Source organism: Mustelus asterias, chromosome 12 (genome assembly GCF_964213995.1).
Source record: "Mustelus asterias chromosome 12, sMusAst1.hap1.1, whole genome shotgun sequence".
NCBI lineage: Eukaryota > Metazoa > Chordata > Chondrichthyes > Carcharhiniformes > Triakidae > Mustelus > Mustelus asterias.
Genome location: NC_135812.1, coordinates 9,253,417 through 9,274,382, shown reverse-complemented (window position 1 = coordinate 9,274,382; position 20,966 = coordinate 9,253,417). Strand labels below are relative to the sequence as shown.

Genomic DNA, 20,966 nt, shown 5'->3' with positions numbered 1-20,966 from the left:
AGGTTTTCGCGCCCAAAAATGGGTGCAACTTGATGGTAAAATTGGGCCCATAGAATCATAGAATCCTACACTGCAGAAGGAAGCCATTCGGCCCCTCAAGTCTGCACCAACCACAATCCCACCCAGGCCCTATCCCCATAACCCCATGCTTTTACCCTAGCTAGTCCCCCGACAAAAGGGGCAACTTAGCACGGCCAAAACACCTAACCTGCGCACCTTTCAGACTGTGGGAGGAAACCGGAGCACCCGGAGGAAACCCACACAGGCACAGAGGGAATGTGCAAACTCCACACAGACAGTGACACGAGCCGGGAATCAAACCTGGCACTGTGAGGCAGCAGTGCTAGCCACTGTGCCACCGTGCTGCCCCAACACATTACACCCAGGAGCAGAGCTCGTGACTGATAAAAATTCCCCACATTTAACTCCCTCTTGCCTGTTGTAACCTGTTGTAGATTTCAGGTGGAAATGTTTTGAGAGTCTGTAAACCCAATAAACATCGTGGAGAAATATCAGAACTGCGCACACATACAGCATTGGCAGCCAAGGCAGCCTTCAGTTACAGGTACATTTCACCATCTTGTAACGTTCAACATCCATGACCCTGCACATTGGGCACTGATTTCCTCTTAATGCAGCGAAAATATTCTATTATATCAGAAGAAAATAAATTTTCAACTTTGGACCTTTGGGAAACACATTCCCCTGCGTGGGGCCACTGTGGTGAACCATCGTTGGTTCCCACTAGATAGTACTGAGCCAGGGTCTGGCCAGTACTACAAGTATGTATATATGTTGCTGTTGGGGTTAGGGATGGGTTGTTCTACTTGTTGCTGTTGGGGTTAGGGTTGGGCTGTTACACCTTGTATTATAGTTATTGTGGTACATCCCAGTCGGGCTCCGCCTCCTGGGAGAGGTATAAAGGTCACTGCTCTGTCTGGGACCCCTCAGTCTGGGATCGTGTATATAATTAGTAGCTTCGTTGTAACAGCAAATAAAAGCCTTTATTTCCTGAGCATCTCAAGCCTCGTGTGTGATAACGCGCATCAGCCACACAGAGCAGGAAATTAGTTGATACAATACCAATCTGTTGTGAATGGGCTGATTCACAGCCAGGACAATGCTGCTACAATTTGCCTTTGGTCCGAGGACAGGAAAATTATCCAGCGACTCTGAACAAACAGGTTGGAGAAGAAGTTAATTTGCTTAACTGGCTCAAACTGGCCAATGGGAAAACAGGCCCACTCTGCCCAGTTGCACTGCGGAATGTAAAACAACTGGTGATTGGCTCGTGCTCCTTCTGTGTTACCACACAAAGTGAGATGCACCCTATTGAGTGTCTTCATCACAGTCTCTAACTCTATTCCCATTCTAAACACCACATTTGGTGTTCACAACTTCACAGCATTCAAAACTCCTTCACAAACAACGAGACACTTCTGAAATATCATCGCTTTTGGAATGTAAGGGTGTCGGTTTAGCTCAGTTTAGAATCATTGAATCCTACAATGCAGAAGGAGGCCATTCAGCCCATCGAGTCTGCACCGACCACAATCCCGCCCAGGCCCTATCCCCGTAACCCCATGCTTTTACCCTAGCCTGTCCCTCTGACACTAAGGGGCAATTTTAGCACGGCCAATCTACCTAACCCGCACATCTTTGGACTGTGGGAGGAAACCGGAGCACCCGGAGGAAACCCGTGCAGACACGGGGAGAATGTACAAACTCCACACAGACAGTGGCACGAGCCGGGAATCGAACCGGGTCCCTGGCGCTGTGAGGCAGCAGTGCTAACCCACTGTGCCACCGTGCCGCCCCAGTTGACTGGGCGGTTGGCTCATGATGCAGAAAGATGCCAACAACGTGGCTTCAGATGCCATATCGGCTGAGGTTATTCGTGAAGGTCTCGCCTTCTCAACATTGCCCCTCACCCAAGATGTGGTGACCCTCAGGTTAAATCACCACCAGTCAGCTCTCTCTCAAATGGATGGTCATCTGGGACTGTGGCAACATTTATTTATTGCAATATAGGAAACTCAGCAGCAAATTTACACAAAAATGGTGACCATTCAAATGTGATGTAATATCGATCCAATTCACTTTAACTTTTATTCTGATTTTTCAGACGTACGGCAGCAAGAACTTGAAGCGAATTGGGGTGATTCTCCAAAGAGGGATTCTCATTCTCATGATCGCCTGCTTCCCCTGCTGGGCGCTCTTCATAAACATCAAGGATATTTTATTGGTTTGCAAACAGTCTCCTGCAGTGGCCAAGTGAGTGTCTTACAATTTATTACAAAAGAGAATAAATTGTCAGCATTTGAGTGAATGAAAGATGTCCGTATCTGATGTAGGGAAGCTAAATTAAAGTTTTGATTTATTAGTGTCACAAATAGGCTACATTAACACTGCAATGAAGTTACTGTGAAAATCCCCTAGTTGCCACACTCCGGTGCAGGCTGTGTGTGTGGGCATCTGCATGGCAGATGCAGTATAATGTGGATAAACGTGAGGTTATCCAATTTGGTAGCAAAAATAGAAAGGTAGATTATTACTTGAATGGGTGCAAATTGAGAGAGGTGGATACTCAACGAGATCTTGGTGTCCTTGTGCATCAGTCGCTGAAAATAAGCGCACAGGTACAGCAGGCAGTAAAGAAGACAAACGGTATGTTGGCCTTCATGGCGAGAGGATTTGAGTATAGGGATAGGGATGTTTTGCTGCAATTGTATAGGGCGTTGGTGAGGCCACCCCTGGAATATTGTGTACAGTTTTGGTGCCCTTATCTGAGGAAGGATGTCCTTGCTACAGAGGGAGCACAGCGAAGGTTTACCAGGCTGATTCCTGGGATGGCAGGTCTGTCATATGAGGAGAGACTAAGTCAGTTAGGATTATATTCACTGGAGTTTAGAAGAGTGAGAGGGGATCTCATAGAAACTTATAACATTCTAACAGGGTTAGACAGGGTGGATTCAGAAAGAATGTTCCTGATGGTGGGGGAGTCCAGAGCTAGTAGTTTGAAGATAAGGGGTAAACCTTTTAGAACTGAGGTGAGGAGAAAGCTTTTCACCCAGAGGGTGGTGAATGCGTGGAATTCACTACAACAGAAAGTAGTTGAGGCTAAAACATTGTGTGATTTCAAGAAGAAATTAGATATAGCTCTTGGGGCTAAAGGGATCGGGGGATATGGGAGGAAGGGGAGAATCAGGATATTGCATTCGATGATCAGCCAAGATGAATGGCAGAGCAGGCTCGAAGGGCCGAATGGCCTACTCCTCCTTCTAGTTTCTATGTCTCTGTGTGATTACATTGGTTGGTGGTGCTGTGGCCTTTCTGTGGCCAGCGTCCTCACTGTCCGCAGCGCGGGACCTTTTGTCTGTGTGTTCATCAGTTGCAGGATTCATTGTGTTGGTCTCTGTAGGAATCGGCATGTCCGCTGGTTCAGATGGCTGGTGCCATTGGCTGGATGACTAAAGTGCTGCGCTGTCTGTTGGTGCTGGTTCTGCTACTTGCAGAAAGTGATGGCATCGCATACGTGGTGGGCACCACTTGAGGTTACTATGTGGCTGTTGGGTTGTGGGCACTCCTGTGCATAGCCACCAACTGATTAGGGCCTACGCGCAGTTTGAATCCTGACCTTTTAATCTGGAGCCTGTGGGCATCTCGATCACCATATGTTTTGCTTCCAAAAAAGGCAGTTTCCTAACCGAGTGGCTTGCTGGGCATTTAAGAGTCAACCACATTGCTGTAGATCTGGAGTCACCTGCAGGCCAGACCGGGTAAGGACGGCAGATTTCCCTCCCTAAGGGGCATTAATGAAGTGAACCAGCTGGATTTCTATGACAATCGAGAATGGTTTCATAATCCCACAATGGTTTCATAATTACACAACACACGTGAGCTCTCCGAGATCCCGGGGATAAATCCCGCACTCCCAGCACGTGAACTCTCATGTAGCCACCTCATCACGTTCTCACGTGTGACCACTCTGTCGAGAAGAAGGTTCCAAATTGCATGTTTACAGACAACGAGGGGTTAATCTCAGCTGGCTCAGTGTCAAGCAGATGCCAGCTGGTCTCCTCAACAGAGAGTGAGCCAGTGAAATGGTGAGTTAACCTTCTTGCAGTGGACAGACCCTGGCAACTAGGGCAGCAACATAGCAACAGGCCACATTCTTCCGTCCATTTCAATGTTGTAAAGGGACTGGAGTTTTGGTTAGAACAAAGGGGGCATCGGCCGTTTCTGCAAACCAGGTCTACAAACGCAGCGTGTGTTGGTTTTTACTCACCTCTGCACTTTCCTCTAAATTGTCTCAGGGTTTCCTGAGAGACTCTGGACGGGACTTCCACATTCTACTCACTGTAAACCTTTTTTTAATACTCATTTATGGGAGGCGGGCTTCGCTGGCCGAGCCAGTATTTATTACCCATCTCTAACCGAGTGGCTTGCTGGGCATTTAAGAGTCAACCACATTGCTGTGGATCTACAGTCACCTGTAGGCCAGACCGGGTAAGGACGGCAGATTTCCCTCCCTAAGGGGCGTTAGTGAAGTGAACCAGCTGGATTTCTATGACAATTGAGAATGGTTTCATAATCCCAAGAGTGGGATTTGAACCCGGATCTCCAGAGTATCCCTGGATTACTAGTCCAGTGAGAATACCACTATGTCACTGCCTTCCCTCATCATCTAGAACTCTGCTGTTTGTGTCATACCTCACACCGGGTCCAATTCCCCCCCCCAGCCTTGTGCTCACTGGCCAGCACCGGCTCCTCGCCGCGCAGTGTACTGATTTTAAAATCCTCCTCTTTACTTTCAAATCCCACCCTGGTCTCACCCCTCCCTATCTCTGTACATTTGTCTAGCCCCACACACAACCCTGCACCTTATCTGCTCTCCTCCAATCCTGCTCGCTTGAGCATCCCAGATCCACATCATCAGGCGAGGTGTCTTTATGTAAAGAACTTTGCAAATGGGTCAGAGACCAGGGTTTGTTGAAGTTGGAGCCAAGCTCATTTGCTCATTGTTATTTTGAGATCGTCAGAGTGCTTTAGGTGTCAGAGCACAACACATCTTCTCAAAACCTTTCCCATGATAATCGTGATACAAAGAGCTTCAGGTAAGATTCGAACAAATAATGATGTCAATGTGTTTGGAAGAGTTGATGTTATAATGTAATCCAGCTCGGCAAAGCAAACTCATCCTGCAACAGGTGCTATTAACAGTAGAAGCTTCGCAAAGTTCTTGTTTAACACTGACCCAGACTGTCAGTACGGAGTGGTAGTGAACAACAACAACTTGCATTTATATAGTGCCTAGGATGCAGTAAAACGTCTGAAGGCACTTTACAGGACCGTGATCGGATAAAAACTGGCCCCAAAATGGGAATAATGTAAGGGAGGGAGTTCCAGGTTTTTGACCCAGTGTCAGTGAAGGAACGGTGATCTCGTTCCAAGTCAGGACGGTGTGTGACTCACGGGGTGGAATAACCAGATTGGAAAGGAACGGTATTTATTTTAAACATAAAATAAAGTCATTACTCCATGGCGTACATACATAAGTCCCAGGTTCTTGTTTAACACTGACCCAGACTGTCAGTACGGAGTATTTCAATCATTGAGAATACCAGGGTCAATAGGACCATAGGATTTCAGAGCAGAATTAGGCCATTCGGCCCGTCTTGTCTGCTCTGCTGTTCAATCGTGGCTGATAAGTTTCTCAACCCCATTCTCCTGCCTTTGCCATTTAACCCTTGATTCCTTTACAAGTCAAGAACCTATCTATCTCTTTCTTAAATGCGCTCAATGACCTGGTCTCCACTGCCTAATGTGGCAATGAATTCCATCGGTTCACCACCCACTGGCTGGAGAAATTCCTCCTCATCTTAGTTCTAAAGAGTCATCCCTTTACTCTGAGACTGTGCCCTGGGGTGAGAGTCTCTCCTACGAAAGGAAACATCTCCCCCCACGCCCACTCTATCCAGGCCTTTCAGTATTCTGTAAGTTTCAATGAGATCCCCCCCTCACCCTTCAGTGAACAACAACAACTTGCATTTATATAGTTCCTAGAATGCAGTAAAACATCTAAAGGCACTTTACAGGACTGTGATCGGATAAAAACTGGCCCCAAAAATGGGAATAATGTAAGGGAGGGAGTTCCAGGTTTTTGACCCAGTGTCAGTGAAGGAACAGTGATCTCGTTCCAAGTCAGGACGGTGTGGGACTCGCAGGGTGGAATAACTCAGGAAGCCTGACTGGAAAGGAACGGGATTGATTTTTAAAAATAAAACTATTATTCTGTGGCGTACCGACATAAGTCCCAACTTTCTATTTATTTCCACAATTTATCCAAATAAATTACCAATTGCAATCCAAAAAAATCCAAATCTAATTTCAGTTCATTTTCATCAGCTTCTATAAAGTAGGTGCTGCTGAAGCATGCGGGGGTGGGCGGGGGGTGGGGGGGCGGGGGGGCAGGGGGGGGAGGGGCGGGTGGGGGGGCGGGGTAGAGTCACAGGTGGACAGAGTGGGGAAGAAGGCTTTGGGCATGCTTGGTTTCATCGGTCAGAACATTGAATACAGGAGTTGGAACGTCTTGTTGAAGTTCTACAAGACATTGGTAAGGCCACACTTGGAATACTGTGTGCAATTCTGGTCACCCTATTATTAAACTAGAAAGAGTGCAGAAAAGATTTACTAGGATGCTACCGGCACTTGATGGTTTGAGTTATAAGGAGAGGCTGGATAGACTGGGACTTTTCTCTCTGGAGCGTAGGAGGCTGAGGGGTGACCTTATAGAGGTTTATAAAATAATGAGGGGCATAGATCAGCTAGATAGTTAGTAACTTTTCCCAAAGATAGGGGAGTCTAAAACTAGAGGGCATAGGTTTAAGGTGAGAGGGGAGAGATACAAAAGTGTCCAGAGGGGAAATTCTTTCACACAGAGGGTGGTGAGTGTCTGGAACAAGCTGCCATAGGTAGTAGTAGAGGCGGGTACAATTTTATCTTTTAAAAAGCATTTAGATAGTTACATGGGTACGATGGGTATAGAGGGATATGGGCCAAATGCGGGCAATTGGGATTAGTTTAGGGGTTTTAAAAAAAAAGGACGGCATAGACAAGTTGGGCCAAAGGGCCTGTTTCCATGCTGTAAACCTCTATGACTCTATGACTCTACAACGTAGTATCATCAGAATTCAGTGAAACCATCTTTGATTTGATTTGATTTGATTTATTATTGTCACATGTATTAGCATACAGTGAAAAGTATTGTTTCTTGCGCGCTATACAGACAAAGCATACCGTTCATAGAGAAGGAAACAAGAGAATGCAGAATGTAGTGTTACAGTCATAGATAGGGTGTAGAGAAAGATCAACTTAATGCGAGGTATAGAACATAGAACATAGAACAGTACAGCACAGAACAGGCCCTTCGGCCCACGATGTTGTGCCGAGTTTTATCTGAAACCAAGATCAAGCTATCCCACTCCCTATCATCCTGGTGTGCTCCATGTGCCTATCCAATAACTGCTTAAATGTTCCTAAAGTGTCTGACTCCACTATCACTGCAGGCAGTCCAATCCACACCCCAACCACTCTCTGCGTAAAGAACCTACCTCTGATATCCTTCCTGTATCTCCCACCACGAACCCTATAGTTATGCCCCCTAGTTACCGCTCCATTCACCCGAGGAAATAGTCTTTGAACGTTCACTCTATCTATCCCCTTCATCATTTTATAAACCTCTTTTAAGTCTCCCCTCAGCCTCCTCCGCTCCAGAGAGAACAGCCCTAGCTCCCTCAACCTTTCCACATAAGACCTACCCTCCAAACCAGGCAGCATCCTGGTAAATCTCCTCTGCACTCTTTCCAGCGCTTCCACATCCTTCTTATAGTGAGGTGACCAGAACTGCACACAATATTCCAAATGTGGTCTCACCAAGGTCCTGTACAGTTGCAGCATAACCCCACGGCTCTTAAACTCCAACCCCCTGTTAATAAAAGCTAACACACCATAGGCCTTCTTCACAGCTCTATCCACTTGAGTGGCAACCTTTAGAGATCTGTGGATATGAACCCCAAGATCTCTCTGTTCCTCCACAGTCTTCAGAACCCTACCTTTGACCCTGTAATCCACATTTAAATTAGTCCTACCAAAATGAATCACCTCACATTTATCAGGGTTAAACTCCATTTGCCATTTTTCAGCCCAGCTTTGCATCCTATCTATGTCTCTTTGCAGCCTACAACAGCCCTCCACCTCATCCACTACTCCACCAATCTTGGTGTCATCAGCAAATTTACTGATCCACCCTTCAGCCCCCTCCTCTAAGTCATTAATAAAAATCACAAAGAGCAGAGGACCAAGCACCCTCTGTCTTCGGTCAGACAGCCAGTTACCTATCCAATCGGCCAACTTTCCCTCTGTCCCACACCTCCTCACTTTCATCATAAGCCGACCATGGGGGACCTTATCAAACGCCTTACTAAAATCCATGTATATGACATCAACTGCCCTACCTTCATCAACACACTTAGTTACCTCCTCAAAAAATTCTATCAAATTTGTGAGGCACGACTTGTCCTTCACGAATCCGTGCTGACTATCCCGGATTAATCCGCATCTTTCTAAATGGTCGTAAATCCCATCTCTAAGGACCTTTTCCATCAATTTACCAACCACCGAAGTAAGACTAACCAGTCTATAATTACCAGGGTCATTTCTATTCCCTTTCTTAAACAGAGGAACAACATTCGCCATTCTCCAGTCCTCTGGCACCATCCCCGTGGACAGCGAGGACCCAAAGATCAAAGCCAAAGGCTTTGCAATCTCATCCCTTGCCTCCCAAAGAATCCTAGGATACATTTCATCAGGCCCAGGGGACTTATCGACTTTCAGTTTATTCAAAACTGCCAGGACATCCTCCCTCCGAACATCTATTTCCTCCAGGTAGGTCCATTCAAAAGTCTGATGACAGCAGCAGGGAAGAAGCTGTTCTTGAGTCGGTTGGTACGTGACGTCAGACTTTTGTATCTTTTCCCCGATGGAAGAAGGTGGAAGAGAGAATGCCCAGGGTGCGTGGGGTCTTTAATTATGCTGGCTGCTTTGTCGAGGCAGCGGGAAGTGTAGACAGAGTCAATGGATGTGAGGCTGGTTTGCGTGATAGATTGGGCTACATTCACAACCTTTTGTAGTTTCTCACGGTCTTGGGCAGAGCAGGAGCCATACCAAGCTGTGATACAACCAGAAAGAATGCTTTCTATGGTGCATCTGTAATCTGTTAACATTCTACAGATATTATATTTACACTGAATTAAACTCTTGTTTGTGTCACTGAAATTCCATGTTCAACTGATGAAGTTATCTCCCTTTCCATCTTACAAACCGAACAGTAAACAATATCAAATAAATTCAAGTACATAATATAATTAACACTGCAACACGAGACATTAATTAAACGAAAGGATGAATTTGTATATTGAAATCCCAAACACCGAAATCATCCCACCAACTCATTCCGTTTATATCCTTAATATCCTGATTAATAATTCCAGCAGTTTGTTTCACTTGAGTAGAAATTTGACAGGCAGTAGCTAAAGGTGTTTTAATGTATTCCAAATGTTCAGGTAGCACGTCAATAGTCGTATTATATTGCTTAAAATGTTCACCTAAGGTGTCTTTGTAGTTTATCCGTTAGATTTAAAAGTGATTTTTGTCTTTGATGTATGTTGACTAATTTAATATAGCTTATTCTGGCTGGTATTTGTGAAGTAACACCAAAAGGTAGAGTGGGTAACATTACAAACCAAAGCTTAATATTGATAATTGTGTAATGAGGTAGTAATATAATCTCCACCCCTTTCTTTACAAGCTGCTTTAGTGATGTCCGTATCTAAGTGTCTAACTTCCATAGTACAGTTTTAATTGTCATCAACTTTAACTCCACAAGAAGCCTGTTCATTTGAATATATGGGATATGGACAAACAATTATTCTTTCTGCTTTTTCACATCCCTTTAAGGTAACACCCACCAAACTTTTCACTCCTTCCACACCATATGGTAGAATATGATCATATCCCATCCAGCTACCATTCGTAATGATACCAATGGCCTGAAACTCGGATACTTTCCATTCCATTGCATCATTCGGAATCATTGGAACCCCTAATCCCAAAGCTTTATATAACGTTCCACCACAATTGTTCTCAAAGCAAGCCTTGTTCAATCATAGAAACTGACATTGGGACACATCAGGTTGTCTTCATCCACGATTTAAATAATCTAATATTTCATTACAAATCCAGGAAGGAACCTTCCCCTGACTCGCCTGTTCTAAATTCTCTCTCAGTTGCTCTAACATCCCATTGCCATAAACACTACATAAGGTTCTATTCTGCTGTTTCCCATCATTAATTGGCTTGTCTTTAACATCCTGATGAATTATTTTAGCAGGCCCTTCTAACGCCATTACCATATGTTCATTAGCATGTTGCAGAAGCAAAGATTCTGGTGCTGTATCCTGGTAGTTGTTATTCCCTTCAGCCATTACTCACTTGTCCTGCCAGATTAACGTCTGAAGTTTAAGATCTGGATTCACCAAATCAAGATGTTAACCGTGGGTACTCCTGCACTGTCGGCTGTTGCTAAATCATTAATTAACTCCCTCCCTCCTCTGGTGACCCTTTAAACTACCAGATCAGTTCTGTTCCTCATTTGTTACATGTTGATTTAACAACCTCTGTGTTAGATACAAATAAAATTCCCTAAGATGAGAGGGACACCCCAATCTGGTAAATGAATTTGAGTGAAACCTGATACAGCTGTTACAAATTCATGAGGAACATTATCATATCGCACCTTGTTCAGTTTTGTCATTATTAAACCATTTTTAGTTCCAAGGGTATTCACATGACAAGGCTATATCAATGGGGAAGATGGGGCAGTGGAATAAAATTTAAATCCAGATTTAGGAGGGTCATGTGCTAAAACCGTATGCACTTACAGAGTCCGTATCCTTCCATTCCCATCCTATTCATGTATTTGTCTAGCTGCCCCTTAAATGCCGCTATCGTACCTGCTCCCACCACCTCCCCGGGCAGCGCGTTCCAGACATTCACCACCCTCTGTGTAAATAACTTGCCTCGCACATCTCCTCTAAACTTTTCCCCACACACCTTAATCCTAGGTCCCCGAGTACCTAACTTTTCTACCCTAGGAAAGAGCATCTGACCATCCACTCTGTCCATGCCCCTCATAATCTTGTAAACCTCTATCAGGTCACCCCCTCAACCTCTGCCGTCCCAGTGAGAACAAACTGAGTTTATCAAAATTCTCCTCATAACTAATACCTTCCAGTCCAGGCAACATCCTAGTAAACCTCTTCTGTAGCTTGTCCAAAGCATCCACATCCTTCTGGTAGTGTGGCGACCAGAATTGTACACAATATTCCGAATGAGGCCTAACAAAGCTGCAGCATGACCTGTGAATTTTTTAACTCAATGCCCTGACCAATGAAGGCAAGCATGCCATATGCCTTCTTGACTACCTTATCCACCTGCGGTGCCACTTTGGTGGTACTCATCCAGGAAAGAGGACCTGTGGTGATCGGTGGACATATACTCCCAGATCTCTCTGCCTGTCAATACTCCTAAGGGTTCTACCATTTACTGTATAATTCCTACATGCATTGGACCTTCCAAAACGCATTACCTCACATTTGTACACACTGCTGCCACAGTGCACGGGTGCTGGACAGGGTGTCAATCAAGAGGACTGCATTGTCTTGATTGTGTCGAGCTTCCTGAGTGTTGTTGGAGCGGCACTCATCCAGGAAAGAGGAGATTATTCCACCACACTCCTGACTTGTGCCTTGTAGACGGTGGACAGGCTTTGGGGAGTTAGAGGTGAGTTATTTGCCACAGGTTTTTCAGCATCTGAGCTGCATGGTGTTTATATGCCTTGTCTAGTTAAATATCTGGTCGATGGTAACCTAAGGATGTTGTTCATGGAGAAATCAGCAATGATAATATCATTGAACTTCAATGTGGAGATGTTTAGATGCTCTGCAGTTGGAGATGGCCATTTGAATGACATGGACATTACTTATCAGGCCCAATCTGAATAGTGTTAATGTCTTCCTGCTGATGGATCGGAACTGCTTCAGTATCTGAGGAGCCCGGAATGGTCTAGACCACTCGTCAACAACTTTCCGTGAGCATTACAATATCTGACCTTACCACGGAGGGAAAATCATTGATGAATCAACTGGAGATGTTTGGTCCGAGGACACTACCCAAGATGATCAGAGGATTAGATAGGGTGGATAATGAGAGCCTTTTTCCTCGGATGGTGATGGCTAGCACGAGGGGACATAGCTTTAAATTGAGGGGGTGAGAGATATAGGACAGATTTTAGAGGTAGGTTCTTTACTCAGAGAGTAGTAAGGGCGTGGAATGCCCTGCCTGCAGCAGTAGTGGACTCGTCAACATTAAGAGCATTCAAATGGTTATTGGATAAACATATGGATGATATTGGAATAGTGTAGATTAGAGGGGCTTTAGATTGGTTCCACTGGTCGGCGCAACATCGAGGGCCGAAGGGCCTGTACTGCGCTGTAATGTTCTATGTTCTAACTCTTGTAGTAACTCCCTGGGACTGAGATGACTGGTCTCCAAATCCTCGACCATTCTCTGTCTCATCTTTCTCTCCCTCTATATTTGCTGATAACCACATCAGACTCATTGCAGGTAATTATTTGTCATACTTTGTACCTTAATGTTCACATCAAGGGGTCAGCCTCTGGTCATTGTGAATCACTCACGTACTTTACACAGAGGGTCAATGGGGCAAGTCCCCGGGTGAGAAATTTGAGCACATAATCCAGGCTCGCTGTCCAGTGCAGTCCCGAGGTGGTGCTGAAGTGTTGAAAGTGCTGCCTTTTGGATGAGATGCTGACACATCTGCCCCGCAGTGGTTTAAAGGGTGCGGGTGTCCCTGTAAGGACAGCATTTGTGGCTCATGGATCAATGTGAAAGATCCCACAGCAATCTTCACTCAAGAGTAGGGAATTTCTCCCAGTGTTGTGGCTAATATTTATCCCACAACCAATACATCAGACACACCGCCTGACCCATTCTCGCATTGCTGATTGTGGGAGCTCGCTCTGTATGAATTGTATGAAGTGGCGGCATGGTGGCACAGTGGGTTAGCACTGCTGCCTCACAGCCCCAGGGACCCGGGTTCAATTCCCTGTCACTGTCTGTTTTGGAGTCTGCACGTTCTCCCCGTGTCTGCGTGGGTTTCCTCCAGATGCTCTGGTTTCCTCCCAAAATCCAAAAGACGTGCTGGTTAGGTGCATTGACCCGAACAGGCGCCGGCGTGTGGTGACTAGAGGAATTTCACAGTAACTTCATTGCAGTGTTAATGTAAGCCTTACTTGTGACTAATAAATAAACTTGACTAACTTTTACTTTTTGGTTGCTGAGTTTTCTACATCACTAATGTGATGACTCTTCAAAAGTGTTTCATTGGCTGTAAAGCACTCGGAGATGTTCTGAGGCTGTGAAAGGTGCTATTTCAATGCAGGTTTTACTTTATTTTGTGACAGTCTTGGAAAACACGTCTCTCATCTCATTCTCTGCTGGCTAAAGTGCGATTAATTATACCAATTAATTAATTATAGCAATCCCACAAACACATTGATCCCTCAGTGTTGACGGTGGAACTCTGAGCTCTAAGAGAACAATTCTTAAACATTGATCGTGACCAGGAGTGTAGGTGCGGAAACAGGTTTAAGCTTGTAACCGTATGTTGCATCATGAGGGGAGGCAGTGGAACCCAGGGGAGAGGAGTAACATGTTTGGGATGATTAGTGGGACAGGGGAGTGGGGGAGGACATATCCAGAGGAGACGAACAAAATAACTGGCTTATTTTCCCTTTGCAGCGAAGGATTGGAGAAATGGAGAATTCAACGCAGTTAAGCTCCAACAATGTAGCCCAGACCCCCGGAACCTGCGGGAACCTGTTCCTGAGGAAAATAAGGAGACTCAAACCCACCAACTTCTGGCAGGAAGCGAAATGTATTTCCAAACTGGCTGGGCCAGTGGTGAGTTTACACCCACTGAATATCCCATCATATTCAGATATGTAGATAAATGGGAGAAACTGGGACTGTTTTCCTTGGAGAAACGAAGGTTGAGAGAAGATTTCAGAGATGAATTCAATATTATGAAGAGCCTGGACAGAGTAGATGGGGAGACACCCTTCCCATATGGATCTGAACCAGAGGACACAGATTTCAGGAAGTTGGCAGAAGAAGCAATGGGGACATGAGGAGGTTTCTGGCTCAGCGAGTGGTTAGTGTCTGGGAGGCACTGCCTGAGAGTGCGGTGGAGGCTGGTTCAAATGAGGAATCCAGGGTCACGAGATGTCCTTGGCAGACAGGATTAAGGAGAATCCCAAGGCATTTTATTCATACGTTAGGAACAAAAGGGTTGTCAGGGAAAAAAATCGGACCTCTCAGGGACAAAAGTGGGGAATTATGCTTGGAGCCCAAAGAAGTAGGGGAGATCCTAAATGAATACTTTGCGTCGGTATTCACAAAGGAGAGGGATGTGTTGACTGGGAGTGTCTCGGAGGGGAGTGTTGAACCGTTGGAGAAAATCTCCATTACAAGGGAGGAGGTGTTAGGTTTGTTAGAGAATATAAAGACTGACAAATCCCCAGGGCCTGATGGAATCTATCCAAGGCTGCTCAGGGAGATGAGAGATGAAATCGCTGGGCCTCTGACGCAAATCTTTGTCTCGTCACTGGACGCAGGTGAGGTCCCAGAGGATTGGAGGATAGCTAATGTGGTCCCGTTATTTAAGAAGGGTAGGAAGGATAACCCGGGTAATTATAGGCCGGTGAGCTTGACGTCCGTGGTGGGGAAGTTGTTGGAGAAGATTCTTAGAGATAGGATGTATGCGCATTTAGAAAGGAATAAACTCATTAACGATAGTCAGCATGGTTTTGTGAGAGGGAGGTCATGCCTCACTAACCTGGTGGAGTTTTTTCAAGAAGTGACCAGAATGATTGATGAGGGAAGGGCCGTGGATGTCGTCTATATGGACTTTAGTAAAGCGTTTGACAAAGTCCCTCATGGTAGGCTGGTGAAAAAGGTTGGATCCAATGGGATAAAGGGGGAGGTGGCTAGATGGGTGGAGAACTGGCTTGGTCACAGAAGACAGAGGATGGTAGTGGAAGGGTCTTTTTCCGGCTGGAGGCTTGTGACTAGTGGTGTTCCGCAGGGCTCTGTATTGGGACTTCTGCTGTTTGTGATTTATATAAACGATCTGGAAGAAGGTGTAACTGGGGTGATCAGTAAGTTTGCGGATGACACAAAATTGGCAGGACTTGCAGATAGTGAGGAGCATTGTCAGAAGCTACAGAAGGATATAGATAGGCTGGAAATTTGGGCAAAGAAATGGCAGATGGAGTTCAATCCTGATAAATGCGAAGTGATGCATTTTGGTAGAAATAATGTAGGGAGGAGCTATACGATAAATGGCAGAACCATAAAGGGTGTAGATATGCAGAGGGACCTGGGTGTGCAAGTCCACAGATCCTTGAAGGTGACGTCACAGGTGGAGAAGGTGGTGAAGAAGGCATTTAGCATGCTTGTCTTTATAGGACGGGGCATAGAGTATAAAAGCTGGGGTCTGATGTTGCAGATGTATAGAACGTTGGTTCGGCCGCATTTGGAATACTGCATCCAGTTCTGATCGCCACACTACCAGAAGGACGTGGAGGCTTTGGAGAGAGTACAGAGGAGGTTTACCAGGATGTTGCCTGGTATGGAGGGGCTTAGTTATGAGGAGAGATTGGGTAAACTGGGGTTGTTCTCCTTGGAAAGACGGAGGATGAGGGGAGACTTAATAGAGGTGTATAAAATTATGAAAGGCATAGACAGGGTGGACGGTGGGAAGCTTTTCCCCAGGTCGGTGGTGACGTTCACGAGGGGTCATAGGTTCAAGGTGAAGGGGGGGAGGTTTAACACAGATACCAGAAGGACATATTTTACACAGAGGGTGGTGGGGGCCTGGAATGCGCTGCCAGGCAAGGTGGTGGAGGCGGACACACTGGAAACGTTTAAGACTTATCTAGACAGCCACATAAACGGAGTGGGATTGGAGGGATACAAAAGAATGGTCTAGTTTGGACCAGGGAGCGGCACGGGCTTGGAGGGCCGAATGGCCTGTTCCTGTGCTGTATTGTTCTTTGTTCTTTGTTAGGAGTTGGATTATTAAATGAAAAGGAAGAATCTGCTGGGCAATGGAGGTTGGAGAGTGAATCTCGGTGAATTGCCCCTTTAGAGATTGAACAGGGACTCTATTGACCGAATGGCTTCCTCCCATGCTGTAACTTCTATGATTCTATCATTCTGTATCCTTCACACACTACTCTCTGCAGAAACATAGCTAGCTGTCTCCTCAACCCATTTATATCATCTCATTCAAATGAACCATTTTCACCTTTCTTTTCACTGCACACATTTAGATAATCCCCTTCAATTCATCACTTTATTAAATCACCTTCACTGAGCCTATTTATAAAATTCCTGTTCTGATTCCCATTTATACCCTTTTAGAAAATTCCTTTCACGCAATCTTTCCTGTTACCTTATTCCACAACATCCAAGTACGGCCGGCATGGTGGCACAGTGGTTAGCACGGCTGCCTCACAGCGCCAGGGACCCGGGTTCGATTCCCAGCTTGGGTCACTGTCTGTGTGGAGTTTGCACGTTCTCCCTGTGTCTGTGTGGGTTTCCTCTGGGTGCTCCAATTTCCTCCCATACTCCTATGTTGTGCAGGTTAAGTGGATTGGCCATGCTAAATTGCCCCTTAGTGTACCAAGACATGAGGTTGAATGGATTAGCCATGGTAAATCTGTGGGGTTACACTGATAGGTGGGGGAGAGGGCCTGGGTAAAGACTCGATGGGCCGAATGGCCTCTTCTGCACAGTAAGTATTCTATGAAAGGTAAGGGCCAAGCTAGTGCCTTACAGTCAAGCCGTCTTCACCTCAGGACCTACAACTCTGGTCTGGGTCAAGTCATAGAGTCCTAGAGCAATACAACACAGAAACAGGCCCTTCGGCTCAACTGGTTTCCTCCAGGTGCTCCGGTTTCCTCCCACAGTCCAAAGATGTGCAGGTGAGCTGGATTGGCCATGATAAATTGTCCCTTAGTGTCCCAAGATGTGCAGGTTAGAGGGATTACACATGGGAAATGTGTGGGGTTATGGGGATAGGGCACAGGAGGGGGTCTATGTATGATAGCTCTGTAAGAGAGTTGGCCCAGACTCGATGGACCGAATGGCCTCCACTGCACTGTAGGGATTCTCTGATTCCATGATTTAATTTTATTGTAACAAAAACCATTATTTCTAGTTTGTGCTTTCTGAATTTTGAATCCTTCATCAGTGAATAATTTCTCTGGATCAACTTTTCCGCTTCCCTTCACAATTGTGGAAACTCAATAAAATTATTTGAAAATTGTATCTCACTTTGAGAAGGAAAGGGAGACAATTTTGTTTCATCTCAAAAAAATTCTGGGTTAAATTCATCGATATTTTATAGAAATAAATGGTGTTGATTAAAATGCAGTGGCCAGTGACTATTATTTATCTCCCATTTTCCTTTCACAGTTCCTGTCACAGCTGATGATATTTCTAATAAGTTTTGTCAGCACTGTGTTCTGTGGACATTTAGGAAAAGTTGAATTGGACGCTGTTAGTCTTGCCGCAATGGTGAGTTTGTGTTCAGAATGTGCACATTTATTCATCATAATGTATCCGGTATGAAATAGTGACAGAATTACATCGCTCCCTATCAGTTTCAAGCTAAATGCCTTTTATCAGCTGGTGAACCGCTCCTTGTAACAAAGCCTGGGCTTCACCTGCTGCTCTCAATGGAAGGGCAACTAGAACACAACCCTCCCAGTCATAGACGGCACAACGTGGGGTGGCACGGTGGCACAGTGGTTAGCATTGCTGCCTCACAGCGCCAGGGACCCGGGTTCAATCCTGGCCTCGGGTCACTGTCTGTGTGGAGTTTGCACATTCTCCCAGTGTCTGCGTGGGTTTCCTCCGGGTGCTCCGGTTTCCTCCCACAGTCCAAAGATGTGCGGGTTAGGTGGATTTGCCATGCTAAGTTGTCCCTTGGTATCAGGGGGACTAGCTAGGGTAAATTCATGGGGTTATGGGGATAGGGCCTGGGTGGGATTGTGGTCAGTGCAGACTCGATGGGCCGAATGGCCTCCTTCTTCACTGTAAGGTTCTATGAGCCTCCTCAGAGGCTCTAGGCTAAAGAACATCTTCTAGGGATTCCAGCATTGTCAATGAACCATCCTAGAAGACCGATGGGTGTGGACATTCAGTGGGAATGAGATTGGGCTCAGTCTCAATGCTCTTCATGGGCCGATAATCCTCTGGCGGTCACTTGGCTCACACCCATGAGGACTGGTCACTTGTGCAAGTTATTCGTGGACCGCTGAAGCCCATTGGACCGTATCAACACCAACAACAGCTGACATTTATGTAACATATTAACGTAGTAACCATTACCAGAAGCTTTACAGAAGTCTAATAAGAGTGAAAAACACTGGACAATGTGCCAAAGAAGGAGACATTAGGGTCGGTGACCAAAAGTTTGATAAAGGAGGTAGATTTCAAGGCAAATCTCAAAAGAAGGAGAGAGAGGTGGCAAGGCAGAGAGGTTTAGGAAGCCAATTCTAAGGGATAGGGTCCAGGCAGCTGAAGGCACATCCCCCAGTGTTGGGTAATGGAAGTGGGGAATGCACCACAAGACAGAATTGGAGGAACACAGAGCTCTTGGAGGCGGGTAGGACTGAAAGAAAGATGGGGAATGGCAAGGCCCTGGAAGAAATTGAACAGAAGGATCAGAATCCTAAATTTGATGCAGAGAATAGATTGGGAGCCAATGTAGATCAAAGTGATGAAGGGCATAAAGCAGTTTGGGGGAGCTCAGATACAGGCAGGAGAGTTTTGAATAAGCCCAGGTTTAGTGAGGGTGGCAGATTGTGCGCCTGTCAGAAACATAGGGAATTGAGTCGGGATCAAACAAGAGATTGTGAAGAATTGCAAGCTGAGGGAAGAAGAAAAGGGAAAGAATGAAGAGCAAAAAACAAAAATAAAATCACAATTTACACGTAAAATAGATCCAATCTTGCGTTACTTTTGCCTGACTTGCATTCATGTTGGTTTTGCTAATTGTTCCTTTTCCTTATTTCTTTTGGACAGGTAATAACTGGAGCGGGTATGGCCATAGGTATGGGGTTGTCTGGAACCTGTGACACTCTGATATCTCAGGTAAGTGTAGCTAACTCCTGATTGTTATTACGCTCCCCACCCGGATCCATAAACCAAAAGAAAGAAATTTATCGAATGGACCCCAAATGAACAAGTTCACCCCCAAAAATTCACTTCTTGTCAATTCTACTTTAACCTGAATCAGAATCCAACCAAAAAATGGCGGAGTGTTGGTTCCGGCACGAGAGATGAAGGCTGGAATTTTCTGACCGTTCACGCCAGCAGGATTTTCCCATCCCGCTGCAATCAACGGAGACTTGGCTTGCCGCCAAATTCTCCGTCTTCGCTGCAGTGGGAGTGTGGTGTGAACGGGTAGTAAGATCACACCTGAAGTGTAGCATTCCGACAGCACTTGTCTGGTTTTAGTCTGAATCTTACAGATCATTAGTATGCATTTTTATTCCCTCTGACCCTACCCCTCTGATTTTGTTTCCTTTTGTTGCTTCTTCCCGGTCAAATGTTGTCACATTTCAATGGGTTTCTGTTTGCTTTCCTCTCCCAGTAGAACCAGATTACATGGGCATGTCCCCAACATTAGGTGTTCATCTGGAACTCTTCATTTCATTTTGAGTTAAAGATGTTATGAACCCCCCTGATGTTCAATGCAAGGGAATCCCAAATCCCAGAAGAGAAACTCGGAATGCCGATTCTTAACCATTCATTTTTTGTAACTTGGAATAAATGTGAGAAAAGAAATTTGATTTGATTTGATTTATTGTTGTCACATGCATTACATAGAACCATAGAAACATCGAAGATAGGAGCAGGAGGAGGCCATTTGGCCCTTCGAGCCTGTTCTGCCATTCATCACGATGGCTGATCATCCAACTCAATAGCCTAATCCTGCTTTCTCCCCATAACCTTTGATCCCATTCGCCCCAAGTGCTATATCCAGCCGCCTCTTGAATACATTCAATGTTTTGGCATCAACTGCTTCCTGTGGTAATGAATTCCACAGACTCACCACTCTTTGGGTGAAGAAATGTCTCCTCACCTCCGTCCTAAATGGTCTACCCCGAATCCTCAGACTGTGACCCCTGGATCTGGACTCCCCCACCATCAAATATCCTCCCTGCATCTACCCTGTCTAGTCCTGTTAGAATTTTATAAGTCTCCATGAGATCCCCCCTCATTCGTCTGAACTCCAGCAAAAACAATCCTAACCTCGTCATTCTCTCCTCATACATCAGTCCCGCCGTCCCCGGAATCAGCCTGGTAAACCTTCGCTGCACTCCCTCGAGAGCAAGAACATCCTTCCTCAGAAAAGGAGACTAAAACTGCACACAATACTCTAGGTGTGGCCTCACCAAGGCCCTGTATAATTGCAACAACACGTCCCTGCTCCTGTACTCGAAACCTCTCGCAATGAAGGCCAACATACCATTTGCCTTCTTTACCGCCTGCTGCACCTGCATGCTTACCTTCAGCGACTGGTGCACAAGGACACCCAGGTCCCACTGCACACTCCCCTCCCCCAATTTACAGTCATTCAGGTAGTAATCTGCCTTAAGATAGAAAATCTGAGCAAATCTGGCAGCATCTGTAAGGAGAGAACAGTGTTGACATTTCGAGTCCCGATGACCGTTTGTCAAAGTAATCTG

The 20,966-nt window shown here is 45.6% G+C and overlaps 2 protein-coding genes across 2 annotated transcripts in view; one reads left to right on the top strand and one right to left on the bottom strand.

Annotated features, from left to right (window-relative positions):
* The window catches only part of LOC144501864 (multidrug and toxin extrusion protein 1-like), a 127,993-nt gene that overhangs the window by 16,419 nt on the left and 90,608 nt on the right, over positions 1 to 20,966 (bottom strand). The gene's annotated exons all lie outside the window — the stretch shown is intronic.
* LOC144501834 (multidrug and toxin extrusion protein 1-like) overlaps positions 1,843 to 20,966 on the top strand; it is a 57,306-nt gene continuing 38,182 nt past the window's right edge. Inside the window, exons 1-6 of the mRNA XM_078225886.1 lie at positions 1,843 to 1,890; positions 2,126 to 2,245; positions 3,422 to 3,538; positions 13,942 to 14,103; positions 17,683 to 17,784; positions 19,297 to 19,365. Of these exons, the coding sequence (XP_078082012.1) occupies positions 1,843 to 1,890; positions 2,126 to 2,245; positions 3,422 to 3,538; positions 13,942 to 14,103; positions 17,683 to 17,784; positions 19,297 to 19,365 (618 nt within the window). The remainder of the gene's footprint in view (positions 1,891 to 2,125; positions 2,246 to 3,421; positions 3,539 to 13,941; positions 14,104 to 17,682; positions 17,785 to 19,296; positions 19,366 to 20,966) is intronic.